Source organism: Coturnix japonica, chromosome 8 (genome assembly GCF_054131305.1).
Source record: "Coturnix japonica strain WE chromosome 8, WE-NBRP24, whole genome shotgun sequence".
Lineage (NCBI taxonomy): Eukaryota > Metazoa > Chordata > Aves > Galliformes > Phasianidae > Coturnix > Coturnix japonica.
Genome location: NC_140670.1, coordinates 19,299,197 through 19,319,976, shown reverse-complemented (window position 1 = coordinate 19,319,976; position 20,780 = coordinate 19,299,197). Strand labels below are relative to the sequence as shown.

Below are 20,780 nucleotides of genomic sequence, written 5' to 3'. Positions count from 1 at the left end.
TGTTCAAATAGGGTTTGTGCACATCTTGAATGATTTTTAAGAGCCTGACTATTTCTTCATTACTGTTCCCTGTGGTTCCTTTGGCAGAGGAGAGATTTAGAAAACTGATGGTGACACATTGTTGTCCTGTTCTTTTGCTAGTCTGTTCTGTTTGTTTCTGAGATAAGACACTAAGCTAAAAACTAGTAACATGATTTACCCTAGTAAAAGGGTAAATCAAAGAGGAGTCAATAAATGTGGTTTTCTTACTCCTTTCAAGATCTTTGTCTGGGAAAAAAAAAAACCTATTGTTTATTTACTTCTTTAAAAAAACAAACTGAATAAGCTCATTTTTATTGCTAATGTGCAGTCATAGTATGCAACCAACCTTTCTCATGGATCAGTTGTTTCCTTAAGTGCTTAAACTGAGATTACGTTGTTTAAACACAGTTTTCTGGGTGGCGTGAGATAATGATTTACAGTTTTGTATCCACTTAACCCATGCCAAATTCTTCCACTAGTTTACTGTTTCCCAAGAATCTCATACTCATTGCTTGTACCATGTGCATTGCATCCACATTTATTAATTTGCTGAAACTCAGTTTAGGATTAGTAGTCACTGTATACACAAGACACGTAGGACTAAAGTTGCTAGAAGAGCATCCCAGCACAGCCTTTGAAGAAGTGGAGATTTTCAGGCAGCTTGCATTTGCCCTTCAGCTGTCTTGAATTACCTTTCATCCCAGTCTAGTAGCACTTTCCCCGTGGAAACCATTGGTATGCGCCTTGTTCTCTCTCATATCTGTCAGTTCTGTCAGTCCCCTTTTCTCTCTGCACCCTTGGCCCCTACCAGGCATTCACCCACTTCTCTGTAAATCTCCCCCAGCATCATAAATACTGAACTGAGTTTGGCATCACTGGCAGCATGCAACTTCTGTGAATAATCCTCATCTTTACTATGAGGCCCATAGCCCTGCTTTGCCTCTAACAGAGTTTTTGCTCCTTCCCGCTGTGCAGCCAGCATCTTCAACTGTTGAGCTAATCATCTTTTTCCTTACAGCATAGCATCTAAAGGCTCAGTGTGCCACACTGGGTGACTGTTCTGATCCTTTAGATACCTTTACTTAGGCAAAATAGCACAGTAAATCTTTGCATACTCTATTATTTTCTCTGAAACAGAATTTCTGTTGATTTCAAAAGGAAATTAGCTTGAATGAGGAATTAAAGGTTAAACTGATACCACTTTTATAGTCCCTGATTATTCTAGCAGTATGTTTTACCTAGTCTGCTGTGATCTTTAATACCAAATAGCTGGGGAGTTAGGAATTATTATATATTATTTTTAATACTGATTAGAACTGGCTTGAACTTTCAGTCTTAAATTGTTTGCAGCAGTGGAAAAAAAAGTAGGCAAATTGGTATTGTGTCCCGTGTTTTCAGACTTAATATATTTTGTGAGTGTGTGTGCTGAAAGGTTGTCACATTGTTTATTTTCATTATTCCTATGTCTTTGTTGGCCGACCTATGAATCCAAGATGATTCACTGATGCTGGATCTAGTTTCTTATATTTTTACTTTCCTTTTCTGAGTAAAAGGAGCACATTACATTTCTGATGTAACTTGAGCCTTGTAAAATGGACCGCTGTAGTTATTAGTGGATTTCATTAGCTAATCTACTGGCTTTAGGAAATATTAGCATGTTGAATACAGTGCAGGTTTAATCAGCTAGTTCATGTGCTTTTATATGCAGTTTTAACTGTGAGTTAGGTGCGCTTTGAGCTGAATGTTTAACAGAAAAATGTGGTTTTGAATAATTTTATATGCAAATGCACTTATATATTTGAGGTTTTTATACAAGGGTCTAGGCTTTGACCACCCGAAGGCTTTGACCACCCGTATGCAGATAAGCAAGTAGGGGTAGACATAGGGAGTGAAAATTTTGCGATTTTACAGTAAGTCACAAAATACCATTTTATTGGTTGAGCTTGTCTTGCACTTGATAGCGTTTATAGCACTATTAACATACTTCATAACATGTCTAATGAATTCCAACAGTTTAAGGAATTCGCTGGGCATGCTGAAGTGAATTCTGTTGATTACAGTGGAAAGCAGAGACTGAGAGGAGAGTAATGGAGGACATATGAAACCCTTGTCATCTGTTAAGCAGAGCTCACTTTGAGATATTTTTGCAGTTGTCCATAGATCAGAGGCATTACACTTTTTACTTGCTGTTTTATGAGATTTTAACATATCCATGTACTAGATAGCTTTTCTTTTACATTGTGATTTTATGTTCGGGGTGGGTTTAGGCATCATAGTAAATGTGATCTAAACTCAATCAGCTACTGTGTTGTGTGGTCCCTGCCAAGCAGTTCTGATATTTTATTTCTGTATGTTTGAGTGATTGTGTGACCACAAGGCAAATCAGTTTGGGTGAAAGGGAAGTTGCCTGACAAGACTTGTGGCTGAATCAACTAGGTGAAGCTGTGGTGACAAGATGCGTGAGGGGTGGTAATGGGGACTTGAAGGCCTGGAGTGCTGACAGGGGGGAGTTTGCCAGTTTTGGTGATGTCCAGATGCTGGATGGACGTGGCTGAAACACGGAACTGTGTTCGCAGATTGCAGAGATGTATAAGCCAATTGAAACAGCCTTTTCCTCTCTTCCCAGTCCTCTCTGTTTGCTGTTGTAGCACAGGTGTTCCTGCAACCATACAGAGGCTGAATTGGGAAAGTGATGTAGCTGTAAAGATACTTGAGCAAAAAATTCTTGAGGTGGATCAGTTCCCTATCACATTGCAGTGGCCATGAGAGGATGGGAACAGCTGGATGTAGACACGGGTATTCTTAAGCAGACATTAGTCCCGAGGAAGTGGATTTCAGACGGACGCATATAGAAGAGTGATGCTGGTGGATAGAAAAGACAGGCATGTAGCCTCTGGAGCTGAGGAGAAGGGTGACCAAAAAAGTATGTGATGGGGAAGATTTGAGATGAAATTTTCTAGAGGAAAAATTGATCTGGTAGAAGCTGCTTGGAGGCTGTATGCGTGGAAACTGATATCAGGAGAGATGGGAGAAGGAAGTTGAAGGAAGCTTTTGGGAAAACCCTGGAAGAACAGTCTGGGCCACTGAATGAGCTTTATGGGCAATCTCTGGGATATAAGAGGACCTCTGATTTCTGCAGTTCTTTGCAGAAGCTAATCAGCAATGTGATTTTTTTATTGTTAACGTTACAATTTTAAAGTTTTGCCATTAAAGAATGATGAAGTAATTTCAATATACGTGGTCATTTTTGTGATCTGGAATTCACTTACACAAGCTGTCAAAGTTGTGTAATGAAGTTGGTGATTTTTTTTTTTTTTTGTCCTTTTACAGTGAAGTTGTTTAGTAAGGATTTCATTCATCATGTAGCACAGTGGACCGTATATTCTTTGCAGTAACAATCCATTCCATTAATTTTTATTCCTGGCTTAGCAATATTATGGACAGTATCTTTGTGAATATGTTTCAGTTGCTTGTATATTCACTGGATTGCATGGAATTTTTCTGCTGCAGACAGGAAGGATGAATCAATAGACGGAGATGTTTGGATAGATGAAAGAAATCCTTCAAAGGACACTGAAGACTAACATATGCATGTTTTGTGTCTGTTATGAAGCATTGTTTTTTTGTATAGCAACAAAAAGTCATGAGTAAAACAAAGATCAAGAAAAACCAGCTGACTATTAGCTTTTTTTCCCCTGCCCCTTGATAAGCATTGCTGTATATAGACTTAAGCTTGAAGAAATAGTATCAAAGCATGTCTAGATGAGTTGCTCTCAGTTTTCTTTAAGTGTGTGGTCTGAAAAGTTATGGAAGTTGCTTCCTAGGGATTTGAACAAGGACAGGGAAAAAGGATGGGAAATGTTAGGATAAAATTATTGCTGAGATTTGGAATTTGTTTGTATTATTTCCTAAAAACAATCCAAGCAAAAATCCACACTATGAAATATTTAAACTGAACTAAAATGAAAATGGGGATACAACTTTTTTCATGGAGTCCATCGTGGGACTTCAGGAATTGCTTATGTATCGCTTTCTTAATGCACCTCTTCTGCTGTTGTACTGTCACAGCATTTTGTGTTATGGGATGTTTTGTGAACTGTATGATCCTAGTTTAATTCCTTTCCCCTGCTGCTCTTTCCAACTACTGCTATCTCCTTCTCCACAACTCTTCTGCGAACTCCAGCTTTTATTTTACTTTCTGATGATAAAACTTCCTCTTGTCCAGGATTGGGGTCTCCCTTCCTCAGGCTGCTCTGGCACACACACGAGTGTTGTAATGTGTGGAGAATGTGAAACTTGTGGCTCTTTGTTCTGTCAGCGTCACTTTCCTTTGCAGCTCTCCCTCTCTTCTGTTGTTACATCAGTAAAATTGAAACCTTGTTTTAAGAATTAAGTTGCTTTTTTTGTGTGTGTGTGCATTAACTACAATTATATTCTAAATGAAAGAATGCTATCAAACCTTACGTCATCATATTTCTATCTGAATGTAACTTTTCAATGAATTTGTTTTTGCTTTCTCATGAGATGAATTGCTGGAGAACTGTTGCATTTAGTTGCACTTCAGCATTTAATTTTGTGAGAAAATGGCATATAAGATATCCTGTTAACTAAAGAGTTCATTTTATCTTCTGATTTCTGGCTAACTACTTTTGGATGAAGATCAGCAACCAGTAAGGATGGAAGCTGATATTCTAAGATTAAAATAAAATGTTAATCATAGTAACTTGAGTAATATGGGAATAGTAATAAAATAATTTTTACACGTCGAATCACTTCGATTTTTTTTAAGCCTTCATTATTTTTATTTTTATTTTTTTAATTAATTCTTTAGCACGTTAACTTACTTTACCTTCCTGCTTGTCTCTGTCAGTGATAAACTTATGGCAAAAAACTGTGTTTTTGTTCATGGTTGCACAGTAACGCCACAAAGGCTACTGAGAACAAAAGCTGCATAACACCAAAACAGTTTCTTTTTGTCATAACTGTGATGATGGACTTTATGCCACAAATTCTATTTAAAATATGCATGTTTTTTTCTTTTCTTTACAGAAAACCTCAACTTTTTGGGCGTGCTATGAAGTGGAAATATCTTTGGCATGGATTACGTGTTTGGTCTTCTACAACCTGAGGCAGCAATGTATGTGTTACATATGACAGAAGAATTAATTGTAGGAAGAGACAAGTTGAAAGGCTACACCACATTAAGAAGCTGGTTTAAAAATGTTTGCATCTGTTGCCAGTAACATACAACCAAGGGAGCCTGGGTAGTCCAGCAGTAAAACAACAACAACAAAGTTGTTTCTTTTTTTCTCTGGTTCAAAAAGATCAAGTAGTCAGTGTGTGTTTTATCATGTGTTTCTTGATTATTTTGCACTGACTCTTTTATTATGCAGAAATAATGGAGTGAGGATTGGTAGACACTCCCTCCCCACCACACATTCAGCCACTAAAGACTGTCAAGATGACCTCTGAAGAGATGACAGCTTCTGTTCTGGTCTCTGTTGTGCAGGGTAAAGTGATACCTGCTCAGTCAGCTGGGGATGAAAATACTGAAAATGCTTTGGACACCAGTGTTATAAAAAGACACACCACCAGTCCAGGAAGGCAAACCACACGCTCTGTCTCATATTTACACAGACTAGAAGAAGAAAGTCTGCAGGGCTCGGTGCCCAAAATATTCACTTTGACGAATAAACAAATGACCGATGACAATATTAATGAAAACTTTTGGGAGAAGAACGACGCCATCTCCGATTCAGTGAAATTTCTTAACATTAACTGTAACATTGTGCAGAAAAACTGCAAGAGCAATATCCCATGCAGTCAGTTGTATAAATCTTGTGGCCCTTTAGCAGGGGGAGAGGCATGCCTAGAAACTGGAATACCTGTTTCACTGGAAAGAGCGATGCTTGCTGAAATTCAGTTGAAAATGAATGGACCTTCATTAAGAAGCCAGACAGCGGTAAATAAGAGTGATGGCAATGGAACTGATGAAGTAGCCTTTTTTCACTTTCATTGTGCAAGTGAAAGGAATTTATCAAAGGCTTTGTGCAAATTGCACAATGGTTTCATATTGAATGACTGCTTACAGCCAGTAGGTGTTGGCAGCAGTAGCACTACTGGCTCCCCTGCATGCACTTGCACGTTAGTGGAGTTGACAAATAATTGTGAAAATGAACATGGGCAACACTTGTATGACGACACTTTAAGGGATAAGTACTTCTGTCTGGAAAGAGCGCCACGAAAGGTTAAAGTGGCGTGCTCAGGTCACAGCTTTTTTGGAAATAACTTTACTGGAAGGATGCCTTCAAAGCCCTTTCTGAGCCATTTTGAAGACTGTAATGATAACTGTGAAGAAGGGATGGAAGAGGATTTTTTTAGAAGCAAAAAGGAACGTTCCACACTATTAATAAGACGTTTCTGTAAAAATGATAAGGAGGTTAAAAAATCAGTTTATACTGGAATGAGAGCGATTGTTAGGACTTTACCTTCAGGACACATTGGAACTGTTGCTTGGAATTACGTTGAGCAGAGGAAAAACAGCAGTGGCTTAAAGCATTCTAGGATTACAACAGAACAGCTAACTATAATTCAGAGCTTAATAAAGTGGGAATTTAATTCCTTTCTTGAGACATCTTTATGGTATGAGGTAAGCTTGTCATAATTTGTTTGTTTTTGTTTTCACTTGTCTTGCTAACATGAAAACATTTCATTTATTAAAATGCCTTCACTTTGTAAACATAGTGACAATAGGGTATTTTACGTGGCCGTGCTGAACCTTACGTTGAACACCACTTTTCAGAAGGATGTCCTTAGGAACTCAGTCGAGTTTAAGATTTGCATGAGGCAAAATGCATAGTTCTAGGTTTATACGAAAGTTATACATGTGCAGATCTAAATGTGTAGTATATTATAAATGTGTACGTATGCACATTTTATATAGATACACATATATGAATATGTATGAATTTCTATAGAAATATGCTTATTATATATAAATAACTCATAATATACCTGTATATTATATACATAATATATATTTACTGAATGTCATATAAATTTATATTTATACATGTCTGCATGTATAAACACATACATATTAATATATACTATGCTATATACAGCAAATGAATTTATAGGGCGTGTATATGTTTATTAAAAATTTCATAATTTTTTATTATTAATAATATTATTGATTGATATTAACACTATAATAATTCCCTGGAATAAATTCTATTTAATGGTAAGTATGTAGTGTTAGATCATAATGAAAAAGTTGTTTTGAGAAATACAGTATTTTCTCATAATTACAGATATTTATAATTATTCTGCGCGAAAAATCATATAGTGGTTCAATACAATATAATAATGCATAGTTATAGCTCTAAATTTTTATTTTCTTAATAAATAATGCAAAATTTTCTAAGTTTAGAATTGAAACAATAAATTCCTAAAATGTTACTGTGGAAATAACAGCACATCCAGAATAGAGTATTTTAAATTAAGCAGTGAAAGGTTTTCTGTGGTGGTAGAAATAAAGTAGTTGTCAATGGAGTTTATAAAAGGGGTTTTGGCTGTTGGTACTCAAGGATTAATCTGGAATGTGGCTGCTGAGAAAGAAAAGTGAGCAGGATGATCACAGCAAGAAAATCTTGGAGGACTAAGGTGAGAGAGGTTCCTTAGCTTAGCAAAATAGAGGGCATGATTCTTAGTTGAGATGTATGAATAACATCTCAGGAGAGGGAGATAAACCATGGTAAAGGTCAGATAAGCAGCTATGCTTATGAAGTGGTCCTGAGTACACTTAAGTTGGGAACTGGAAGAAGCTTCTAGCAGTCAGTGATGAGACTCTGGAACAGTCTTCAGTAGGACAGAAACTGTGGAAAAATGAATTATTTCAATGATGGAACTTGTTAAAATGAAGAAATGGATTATGTGATGTTTTGTCAGTGCTACAGTTGAATGGACTTGATGGTTCAGGAACTCCGTGACAGTTTTGCCCTCCTCATGTCTTTCAAAGACATTCTTTCCAGTTAAATAGACGATTGAAAAGCTGCATGAACAGATCTATATTATTTGTTTAACGCCAGGTGGCACAAGTTTATGGTGCTGTTCATTATTGTGGTATTTACTGTCCTAATCTGTGAAAGCACAAACTTGCTGGCACAGCATGTGCACTGCGTGGTGCATGGTCACACTCCCATGAAGGAATTAATATGAGCCACGTACTTATCTTACATGGTATCCGCTCAGTGTGTTTGTATTTTCTTTGTAAGTTTTTTTTAGAGGGAAAAGGGAGAAGTTTTGTGGCTGAGGTCTGGGGTTACTTCTGTTCATCTAAGTATGGAAAGGTGAGGATGTGTTTAGGTTTCTTCGTGAGGCATTTCTGATGTGACTGGGGTTTTTTGGCTTTTCATGTGCATGAATGTTTCACCACTTCACACTTCTGCCACACCATACTGAATTGTCCTAGGGTGTGAGGGAATTAATCAGGCAGTTTCTGTAAGAGTGCCTTTACTAACCCAGAAATAGATATTCTTGCTGAACAATTTCTTAAGTAGGAAATTCTTTGCTACAGTAGGATTAACAAACTATATAACATATACAGCGTATAACTACACTGCAGTGTTTTGTTTAAAAAAAAAAAAAAAAAAAAAAAAGTTTTAAAATGCACATTTCTATGTACGTTTTTTTTCCCCCCAAAAATGAATATTTTTCTTCTTAGGAACCACTGTATTTAATGTCTTTAGTGTACAGTATGAATCAAGTGTTTGGTCTGTTTCCTGTGATTTTACTGGTGTGTTATTTCTGCAGTGATGTTTGTGTGTTTGTGGCTTATATTGGCCATGTAGGTATTTTTACACAAACGGGGAAATTAACTCAGTGGGTGTGACAAACACATGGACCTGTTGCACATACATGGTGGGTTAAAATGAGATATAATCATTTGTAGGAAGCTTTCATACCAATAAGTAGTAAATGAATATAGTAATCTGTTCTTCCTTTCCCCTTATCTCACCCTTTGAGCATGCATTCTGTTTGGAACAGCTAAGTGAACAGTGCTTCTGTTCTTGCAGGGGAAAAAGTCAGAGAAATTAAGTTTTCATAGCAGTGCTGGCATAGCGTGGAACAATAGAGACCTTTATGTTTTAAGTAGGAAAATGTGGCTCTCATTTGTGCATATCCCTTACATAAAAATTCTAGTGCTAATAAAGGAAAGACATTGAACTGTTTTTTTGCTATTTATTTATTTTTTTCCCTACATAGGGAGGTGGGTCTGTGGCTTGGGATTATATAGAAAATACATATATTTTTAATGTAGCACAATTCCTGTATATAGGGATTTAAAATACAAATTTGTACTCCTATGAACTTAATTTATGCACTGTATCTACATACAGAGAAGATTTATTGTTGAATAACTTTTAACATTTTGCATGTAGTTTTTGCAACTGTATATGGTGCAGGGCTTACCCTGGTCCAATAGACAAGAAGAGCTGTTGAATCTGAGGGAAATTTGCTTTTCAATAATGGAGCAGCGAAGATGTGCAGGCTCCTTACAGTAATCTATCGTAGAAGTCTCCCAAATATGAAGAATTTGCCATGGAAGAAAGGAGTGCAAGCATTTGCATTAGCTTTGCTTGGCCTCCTGCAATGCAGCTGCTTCTTTAGCTCAGCTGCATCATATTAGCAGTGTGTGTAAGTTTAAAAGCCAGAGTTTCTAGAAACATTGAACCACCTGTGTCTGTGACATGTTAGGTTCTTAGTGCTCAAGCCTCCTTTTTTCCTGATGCACTGCCGGAGCATTAATGTTGTATGTCTGAACTGGCCAGGCCTGCTCTTGACTAAACTGTTAAACTCTTGAGTCCTATTGAGTGACTCCCTATAGCCAGGTACACGACCTCAGGATCTCCAGATGGCAGATGCAACAATGTAGTTGCAATTAGTAATAGCTGAACTCTGTACCCAGGCTAATTCTACAGGGTCAGGACCAGTTTTGCTGTGTGGTTACACTGGTGATGCCAGAAGTTTGGGCTTCAAGTAGCGAGAGTTCTGCTGGCCAGCTGAACTTTGGTCAGATAAAAGTTAGCACAGTTACACATTGTCCACTCTTTATAGCGGCTTAGGCTCTATTGACCTGCTAAATACCAGTGTAGCAACAACTAAAACAAGCTTAATTGCCTGCACTTTTACTTCCACATAGAAACACGAATTTTAGTCTAGTGTTATCTTCTGGGAAGATTTCATACTTATTTAATTATTTGCTATGATATCTCGGCATCTGTTAACTATTGTTGTGCATGGGGTTTTTGATTCAGATTAATGTACTGCAAGGATTTTTGATTACATGTGGCTATTTAAGGATTCTTATAATAAGAATTCTACTTTTCCATTAAGTTGATCTACAGTTGGTGGCATCTCTTAACAAAACATTTAAGGAGGGAGAAAAGGTTCTGGAGATACAAAGTTTTTATTTTCTTGTTAATTAATGTTATATCTAAAAGAGTAATCTTGGGTAAGATTTCTAAATACACAGAGTCAGACACAAATATTTTTCTGCTTAATGTATGGCACTTCTCTGAAGTTTTAAACTTAAAATTAATTGCAAATTCTAAATAAGTTAAGAAAGAAAAGTTAATATACTGTAATAGAATTCTCACCCTATTAAGCTCTCCCTTCCAGAGAGCTGTCAGCCACTCCAGTGGGTGCCTCTTTGTTGAATACCTCTGTGGCATTTCTGAAAATACAAATTACATACCTCAATTTGATTTTGATTTTAGGATTTTCAGCCTTCTCCTACAGCAGATATTTGGTTTATGAAATGAATTTCCAGATAGATGGTGTCAGATGAATATATTGCTGTCAGTCGGAGAAGTAACATGTTTTGACAACCAATTGCACTGACTAAATACAGGATCACTTTACGTCAAATGCTAACATGAACCTATATGTTTATGATCAAAGGGAGGGTTTGTAATCCTTGTATGTTCATAAAGATAAATACATATATGGCTGCTTTTATCCAGTATAGGATTTACTAGTAACTTTTAATTGTCAGTGTAGTGCAACTCTCTTTTTGACCTTATAGTATCTTGAAAGTTATATGTGCATATCTGTTGTATTCAAAACATAATTTATGAAATTAAAAGATCTGTGCTAACTTGTAAATGAAACAGTAACTTGGAAGCATTTACCCCCCTGTATTAATGAAAATACAAAGAAGAAGAAATGTCTTCAGAAATGTGGTTCACTGAGGTAGCTGGTATCATTTTGTAGAACAGATGCTAAGCTTGTGTGCGTAGCCACAAGAAATCACCTGGTGGTAGTTGTGTGGGTGAAATTATTCTACCAGACTCTGTGAGCTTCCCTAGCCACAAAGCAGCCAAAAAACATTAAATTCTTGTGACTTTTCAGTTCTCTTAGTTGTTCCTGTAGGAATTTCAGATCTTGGTTTACTGTGATATCATTACTCTGATAGAATTATGTGGTTTTTCTCATAGTTGTTTCCTCCTTCCCCCACATGGAAAAGATGGAGTTATTTAAATTGACTTTTCCCCCCTCTTTGAGTTTGAATGCATACCAAAAATGTAACACTTTTTATGTTATAGTTTCAGGAAAGTGGTCTTTCACAATTACTGTGGTTTTGACAGATTTAAGTTTTGACTTTTTTTTTTTCCCCCATTGCAAACAAAATTTCTAGTCTAACGTTTACTGGAAAAGCAAATAATCTGCAAAATAGCAGAGATTCGCTTCCACTCTGACAATCACTTTTTTCTGTCAGTGCCTAAGGATTTTGCCTGTTATTAATGTTGTCATGCATGTTAATGATTTATATGAATATGCTAAACTAGTTAGCACATATGGGTGAGCTGCTTTCTGTCTGGGTTTTTATTTCTTTGTTTCTGAGTAGAAGTTAGTATTGTGTTTAAAGAAAATAGTTTGTTAGCAAAATTGACTGTTTGGGGGGGAGAGGGGAAGAAAGGAAAGAAAAAGAAGTGAAAGAGAAGCCAAATAGGCATGAAATTATGTTTTCCCTCCAGTAAGTGCTGTAAAAATAAATTGAACTTTGTTAAATGAAGTTCTCTACTTATATTTGCTTTGGGTTGCATTACCCCAGTTCAGGCTGGCTTTAAAAATAGAAAATTTAGCCTCTGTCCGTAGAGGTTTTCTTTAACTGTACTTAATTACTATAGCGTGTGATAGAGTTAGAGATAAATCTCATAATACTTTGTGTTATTTTGTAGTTGACTTATGACTTTAGCAGTCTGGGGCCAAATGATGAACAATAAGTTTTAGCTGTGAGCATACTTAGGTAGTCAGAGCCAATAGTGTGGGAGTCTTGGCAAGAGCAATATACTATGCCTTCAGTTTTTCCACATTTTCTGACTTTCCTTCTAGTGACTGTTCATTAACTGTAAAGAAGCATGAAGATCTGCTTTAGAAAATCTCCCTGCTGCATATTAAAGTGTTCATTTTGGAGTGTTAGAGTGTTAAAGTTGGACGTGCTTCTGAATTCTTTCTCAGGTGAAACTAACTTATCTTCATTACCTACATGAACTGCTGAAAAGTTTGGGTTGCTTACTACTCTGGTATGCTTGAATAAATTGTGCCATATAAAGGTTGCTCTGTTGGCACGTGAATAACTAAAACCTGAACCTAGGAGATTTCATGTGTATTTCAATTTATCTTGCTTTTCCACAGTCTTCTTGGGACGTTTTGAAAAGTTTTATAAAATAGAATAAGCTTACTTTGACAATAATTGGTATTGCCGCAATACTTAAGGTGTCCTTTGTGAAACATAAGGCTACTCATGAGATATAAGGCTATTCAGCTACTTACTGATTTGATATCATGCAGTTGTGAAGCCCCTGGTTGCAAAGAATTTTGGCTGAAAATACAGGCTGGTGACAACTCATAAATAAATGGAAAAAAGGAATTGAACATAATCCAGCTGTCAGTTACTATCCAACTGCATATGAGCTGGACTGTTAAAGGACAAGAAGACTCTGAGGGTGCTCCCACACCAACCAGAGCTAATTACATCAGTGCAGCAGTTGGGACTGGGATGACTCAGGGCAGTGAGACATCACGGAGCTTTCATCGGGAATGTCGGAAGTGGGGCATTGCTGGAAACAAACAACTCTCACATTTGCAGCCACATTTTAGATTTTCTTCTAGTAATTTGACTAGAAAATTATATAGTTAAAAGCCATTCCTTCCCTGCAAAACATATATATCAGGCAGAGCTGCAAATTGTTTGACAGAAACAAAGTTTCTAAACTTTGAATTTAACTGGATGCAGTCATTTTTGAAATGAGATCGAAACCTCGTTTTTTTAGATTCTCTCATCAATCCCCCGGTTGAGTATGAGAGAGGAAAGTATGTTGGCTTGGCTTGTGCCCATTCTTTCTTACAGATCATATTCTTGTCTTCTCATTTGTATAAAGTTCAGAAGAGTCTTTTCATCTGTGGATTTATAACTCTTGCTGTTTTGAAGTTAGGATTTCCTTAGCATTATAAATAAGGATATACCTATGCAAAAGTTTGCTATTGCAGTATGGAATGTGCAACAGTAGCAAAAAACAAACAAACAAAACAACCTTGATTTTTTGAGAAAATGACTTGTTGCAGGATTTATTTATTTATTTATTTATTTATTTATTTAGAAGAACTTTTCTGGTAATTGTAAGGTTTGTTGACTATTGCCAAAATTTAGACTTCAATTCCATAATAAACTGAGATTCTTTTAACATATTTAGAAATAATTCCTTCGCTCTCCATGATTATTTTGATTTTACGCTCTTGACAGTGAAAATTGTTTTCAAGCCATCAGCAGACACAGGCCTTCATTAGTAAAACCTGAGCAAAACAAAGGCTGTATTATTAACTGCTCTAGTTTCATGTTACTGAGATCTTAATTCTTAGTGCTCAGGAATTCCCTTAAAATATTAAAGAATGGGTGAAATCCTGGTTGTATTGAAATCTGTTTAAAATCTATTGTTGAAATAGTGTGACCTGTAGGGAGAAAAAGGAGCACATGCAAGATGGAGGTGAGCTGCTGGCTTCGAGAGATCCATTATTTTACATCAAACACTTTAACAACAAGGTGTGCACCAAGTTAATTTTAAGTAGTTGTTTTATACCTACAGATAAAAACAAAGATGTCTGTATAATTGTCTATACAAAACCCCTTTAGAAAGCATCCATTGCATACATTTTTACTGTTCAGACTACCTGGCAGCCCTCATTCTGGGCTCGAGTCTCATGTCCTGGCTGCCTTACAAACAAACAGTGATCTCATCTGTTCTGTAGACTTCGAGGCAGGTAATTAGTGCACTTGGGAGTTGGAGAAGACAAATTGCTCCCAAACACTTCCGTACTGTAGATAAATTTTTTAAAGGACCTTAGTTAGCAGCTCTGTGCTGCACTGTAGTCTGCAGAAGAGATGTAAGTTTCCAGTAGTTAAAAACCAACCTACGAACCACTTTTCATGCTATTTCCAACTTTTAATATTTGTTAATGTGAAAGCCAAGTAAGACCAATTTCATGGTCATTTTTTTTTTTCCAATATGTGGCTAATCAACACTTAGATTCTTCTCTAGGCTGAGTGACAATTCTGAATAGTTTATCTTTCAGCAGAAACATAAGAAAGTGTCCGAACTGTGGAGAATTGTTCTAGGTGTTCCTGTGAGTTAGATCAAGAAAAAGACCCACGAGAGAAAACTGTTAGGAATTTATCTTGAGTAACTTAGCAGACTTAGGGCATCGGGCTACGAACTTGGTGCAGTTATAGTTCTGACCCTGTGTGTATGTAAGATGCTTTACTCTGTATAAGCACCTTGCTGTTGCCCTGAAAACCATAACATTAGATTTCTGCTCTATTGTTTACAGTCTTAAGATTGCAGTAGGTGACTTAAGCTTTTAAAATGTATGTGTTCTTAAAGAGGGAAAAGAGTAGTTCAGAAACATTAAGATGTTTGGAAATTTACTTGTATTCTGGCTAACTTATGTATCCTTTTGAAACTTAAAAGCAGTGACTTCTTGTGTTTTGCCATGAATGTGAAAGGAGGCTTTGGACACTTTGGCACCAAGTCACTTACCAGGTTGAAATGTATAAAAGATGTGTAGAGATTACCAGCAGGTAGAAAGTATAGGATGTTCATATTTAAAATAACAGTGTATAGATGTTCTTGTTGTTTAGCAGCATAGATGGAAACAGAAGTTTTTTCTTGGTTGTTGAGGTTTTTTTTCTCCTTTTTTTTTTTTTTTTTAATAGCAAGTTAGAGATGGATTTCAGTTTTGTAACAACTAGAATGTTTTTTGGTTTTTTTGTTGTTTTTTTTTTTGTGAAAAAAATTCTTCAGACTTTCATCATTAACAGGCATTTGTGAATCATTTTATATTTTGTTTAGCTTGCTCATTGTTTCTTTGCCATGGAATTGTAATGTTTCCAAATCAAACCTTTTGTAAATTATGATCATTTTTGACACATTTTTTAGTTTTGAACCCGTTTCTCATTGCACTTTAGCCTTGACCAGCTGTTTCCTGTTTTTCCTCTCAGTAGTTCAGCTGCTGAGAAGATAAGTGCATCAATGGTTTGTTTCAGAATTAAAATTACCTTTGTAAAATGATGGGAGATTGAAACGCATATGTTAGACAACATTACAAGTAAAGTTAAGGTGAAATTCAGAAGGTGGAGTTTTGTTTGGTTTTCCTAGAAGTTCTTTCACAGATTGCAAAGTTTTTAATGCACAAGGAACTCATTTGATACAGGAAAACCAATCCGTCATCAGAAACAGCAGGGTGAAACTTTGCTTGGGGAGTTTGGGTGTGTGAGACTGAGTTTTTCAAGCAGTTCCAAGTTTTTTGTCCATATGGGAATATTTTGATTTATCTGATCGGTGATCTATATGATGACGTTACCATTAAATCATAGTTGTTCTCCCTCATCTCCCCTTAGTTTTCACACTGATTGGGGTAGAGAACATGTTTATTTTTGTAATTTTAATTGAATCCTAGGACTGAATTCATACGCGTGTTTTTGTAGAACAAAACAGGGCAGCTTTACCAGGAGAGATGGGGCAGAAGTTGAGTTATAACCTTTCTGTTACTACTGTTTTTGTTTCTGGTGAAGTTATTCCATGTCCAGATAGCGTCTCTTGTCCTCTTTTAAGACTTCTTTCTAAAAATGTTAGAATGAGTCATAAACACCTTTCTGGTTACTACATGTAAATAGTAATGAAGATTTCACTCTTCTTGCTGTGTTTTAGTCCTTTCTGTAACCTAAGTGGCTTGATGAGGGCTTTAAATATTTTTTATCTGTTAGATCACTGAGCTCCTTATCAATGAATAGCAGAGGAAGAGCCCTGTCCGAGGTGAAGGTCCAAGGTCCAGGACCTACTTACTCCTCTGAAGAAGGCACTGTAACCCATGCCTATTTTTTGTCTGTCACCTATCTGCTTCCCTATTTCTGTCTTTCCCTGTTGTCTTTTCAGGCCTTTCCTTTCAGTGTGTGACTCTAAGACTTTTATTTTAGACTTTCTTACCAGGATGGTCTCCAAAGAGATTCTCACTAGGTTTTGAGAAGGGAAATGGGGAGTGGTTCCTTCCTTTCTGTGATCTTTTGGGAACTTTTTCAGTGAAACTTTCAGTGAATGAAACAGCATTTAAACTTCACATTAGACAACTGATATGCACGTGTTTGTAGTATTACACTTGTAGGCTGGAACAGGCTTTCCAGAGAGCTGGTATTTTTGGCTGAAGTTAAATGTCTATTTCATCATATTACTATAGAGAATAGTACACTTGTAACTTTTTTTCTGTTGTACTCATCAGGGGAAAAAGGGAGATTTACTCATTAATTAGTTAAGTGTTAATGATCAAATTCCTCTCATCCTTCCTAATTTTAATTTATCCAGTTTGCCAAGAAACACAATAGCCAAGATGAAAGCAGAATCACAGGAAATACCCATGTGGCTGTGACTCAGTGGATCCAATAGAACAAAAAAAAATAAAAAACTTCTTTTTCATTAAGTAAAAGAAGTGGAAACTGATTTAACAGTACTGGGCAGAATTTGCTAATGAGATACAAAAGGTAGTTAACTGAAAGAATGTAGTGAAAAGGAGCGAGTGTTCTATGAAAAAGTTGGAAGGAAAATAAAAGCAATAGTTGACAAAGGGTCCTTTGAGTTTTGGAAATTAAAAAAAAATAAAAAAAAAATGGTGAGGAGAAAGCCAACAACAAAATCCTATTTCCAGTCCTAACAAAAATTAAATGTTTTTCTATTTTTCCTTAGAAGTGACCAATGGTATCGTGATTGTTATATACAAAGATTGCGCTTCCAAGCAGAAGTGTTGGGAAAATTAAAATAATTTGGAGAGAGATTGTTAGTCATCATTTACTTTCTAAACCATTATGGACAGAAGTACTCTGTCGGGTGATGGTGTGACAAGGGCAAGCATGTGTGACGATTGGGCTGTTTTCCTGGATTCTTGGATTTTTTTTTCTTTGGATTCTTCCTGGCTTCTTGGATTTTTCATTCAATGCTATTTTCTAGAGATGTTTTGGCTTTTTTTTCTCCCTGAAATATTATCTACTATGGAAAGTATCTGATAAAAATGACATATTTCTTAAAATTAGTTGTTGATTTAAAAAAATCAAATCTGAAAGCTGAGCAAATGAATTTCGAATCATAGTATCTGAGGGGGAAAAATGGTTTAAAAGTCTGGGAAATAAAAGAAATGTCTTTGCAATAGAATTTTGGTAAGCTTAGAATATCAAAGTTTCTTAAAAGACCTTGGGGTCAGGAATATTAAAAAAATTCAACACAAGTATCTCAAGTTTCCGTGATTTTTGCAGACTTAAAGGCTTCTCTTTCTCATGAGGGGCAAATCTCCCAAGTTGATTTTGCTTGTATATTGCATGTGTCACGGCAAGAGCATTTAACAACATGCATATGCAGGAAGAGTTGCTTGGGTGCCTAGGTGACAATTAATGTATACAACTCACAGTTTAGAAACCCATGACTGGATCTGCAGTTTAGCTGATTCAGATTTTGTAGCTTTTGAATGAGATGAGATCATTTTCTTCATGTTCTGTTGATGAATATTATGTTGACTCAAACCTAGGATAACACTGTGAGTTGGTGTCTTCTTTGGAAAACAGAAAGAAAGTTGCTATTAAGTCTAAATTTTATAATAAACCTCAGGTAAGCATTGCATTGTCATTTTGTAGCCTATCTTGTTCCTCTGTGCCCACGCCTTCCTGTTTCCTTACCTCCTACTCCTCTGCCATGCAAACTGAAGTCTAATAGTTTTCTCCTTCTACCTTTCATCTTTCCTGCCTTTGTCTCTATGGCTTTCTTGTCGGGCACACTGTGAATAGGCTGGGTGTCCTTAAGCCCATGGTCCACCCCCAGTAAAACTCTGGTCACCCTGCAGCTACAGCTACTGAGTGAAAAGGAACCGGATGGCACAGTATGCCCGTGGGATAGGAAAACAAATTCAGATTTCTAGATGTTTATCAGGCCAGGATGTTATAGATATGAGTGTCTGAGACTTGTAAAGGCTAGATTAATTTGTGAGTAACAATGAAAGACTTTTTTTTTTTTTTTTTTTTTCCCCATTATTCTTGATAGTTGCTTCATTCTGAAGGATTCCAGTTCCCCTCCCCTCCAAGAAGAAAGGCCCGTAAAATTAACAATGCAGTAAGCACTGACAAGTTATCAAAGGGGAATTTGAAACTGCATTGTTCCAATTATGTGGTGGAGTGTTGTTGCCACTGAGCATTCAGCAGTCTTCCTTTCTACTTTTCTATTATTAAGCAAGCTTACAAGTCACTGAACAACAACTCACTCGTAGTCTCTACTACAAATTACCTGTTTATAGAAAAATACTGACTGTTTATGTGTTTTTCTCCTATCTCTTGCTTAAAGAGGTTATTCTGTTTAATATGTCTCTTATTATCTCATCTAACTGTTAATCTTCTCTTACACCTAGGTATAAATAAAGGACATAAAAGCAACTGTTGTCTCCTGCTGAAGGCAGATTTAATGGTAGAACTTGGCTTTTATCAGATGGCTCTGAGGCCACAAGACTTTGTAGATCATTGGTTCAGAGGTTCAACAGTGCAGGTTGTGACTTGTTCTGCCAGCTGTTGACATGATGTCTAACATCAGGTCTTTGTCTTAACCTCATTCCATGTACAGGTGTGTATGATCAGGGCAACATCTGTCAGTGAAGGCAAGGAGATAAGAACTACTCTTTATCAGAAGTGATCCTCCCAAACAGGAGACAGGTGATGGTAGAACTTTATTTATGTAGTAATGTTCAGTACCATACTTTAATATTCAGAAAAGCCAGAACCAAAATTTTTAAATACAGACATTTAAATTAGACGCTAAAGATTCGTGATTAGTATACTAGATAAAACTGCCATTATTTTAGAGATGCCGGATGCCTGGTACTTCTCATAATTAGACCTGCAACATTTAGAAGTTTTAAGGATTGAGAGGTTCAGTTATAAGAGGCCAGTTTGAGCAAATCTTCCTGAATCCCGCTGAATCACTGTCAAAAATGTTGAGAATATTTGTATCTATTCGATTCCAATATCACTGTCATCACTGTTCTCCATGTACATCTGGTTTACAAACATATTTCTGTGTGTGCACTTGTAGGTTTAGATACCCAGACTGTAAGTAACAACAATCAAGTCTTTGTATTAGGGCAGTTCTTTTTGGCAATACATCTAATTTCATTTGACTGTTTGGATAAACCATAGTAGTAAAAAGATTCTTCTGTCATCTTTACCTTGAACTACATCTCTGAATGGCTGCTTTACAGGTAAAACTTCCCTGGTAGAACTCTATTAGTGTCTCCTTACTTAGAGGGAAGAGACTGCAGTTTCAAAATAGCTCTTGACTGTGAGTCATTTGTGTGAGAAATCAGTGATTATCCTATAACTAGGCTACAGCTCATCTTTTTATTTATCAGAAGAGTTTATAATTTCTAAACTGTTACTTAAGTTTGGACATAAGAAGAAAAAATTGGGGAATTCTGCTCTTCACACATTGCTGATTTAACTTTATTAGAAGGAAAGTGTGAGGCCTATGCCATCTGGTGGATAAAGTTATTTATACAGTTGTATTTGAAATCTTGATAGATTTAAAAAGCAGCTTCTGTTAACAGTGCTAATAAATTTCTCTGTTATGCTGTGTTACTACTTGTAGGTGGCATTGTTGGGTATTTCTGTAATCAGAAGTAAAGGTAAAAATGTGAAAAAGTAGTTCCTGTTTTTTTCCAAAGGCTAAATTAATTCAACTGATATATGATGAGTGCATCATATCTTACTCAAAACTAAAGTAGAAAATAACAATTTTTACTCAATTTAAACATTAACTCTAATGGTTTAAGAACATGTACCAGTTAAAGATCTTCTCCTTACTGAAGCTCCTGCCTTAATGCAAATGATGGTCTGTCTTATCTGGTCTTTGCAAAACAGCTGTACATTGTTCTGTGTCCGCAACAGCATGGCAGGCGAGAGTGGGCAGCTCCGTGTCCTACAGTGGCCTTCAGATTCCATTCCCTGCACATGATTTTTTTTTTTTTTCCATCCAGCAATTGGTGCATGTTTTCATGAAGCATAGTTTTGTACAGAAAGCTGTGATTATAAAAATGTTAGATTTGCTAGTTGGGGTAATTGAAAACTCTGGATTAGGCAGGTGAAGAAAAGACTGTAGCCAACGTGCAAATTCTGTTCT

The 20,780-nt window shown here is 36.4% G+C and overlaps 1 protein-coding gene across 4 annotated transcripts in view; it reads left to right on the top strand.

Moving 5' to 3' along the window:
• The window catches only part of PLCE1 (phospholipase C epsilon 1), a 144,025-nt gene that overhangs the window by 18,275 nt on the left and 104,970 nt on the right, over window positions 1-20,780 (top strand). For all 4 annotated transcript variants that reach the window (XM_015867102.3, XM_085555158.1, XM_032445620.2 and 1 more), the window contains exon 2: window positions 5,071-6,670. In XM_015867102.3, coding sequence (XP_015722588.2) covers window positions 5,483-6,670 — 1,188 coding nt within the window. In that variant the 5' untranslated portion in view covers window positions 5,071-5,482. The remainder of the gene's footprint in view (window positions 1-5,070; window positions 6,671-20,780) is intronic.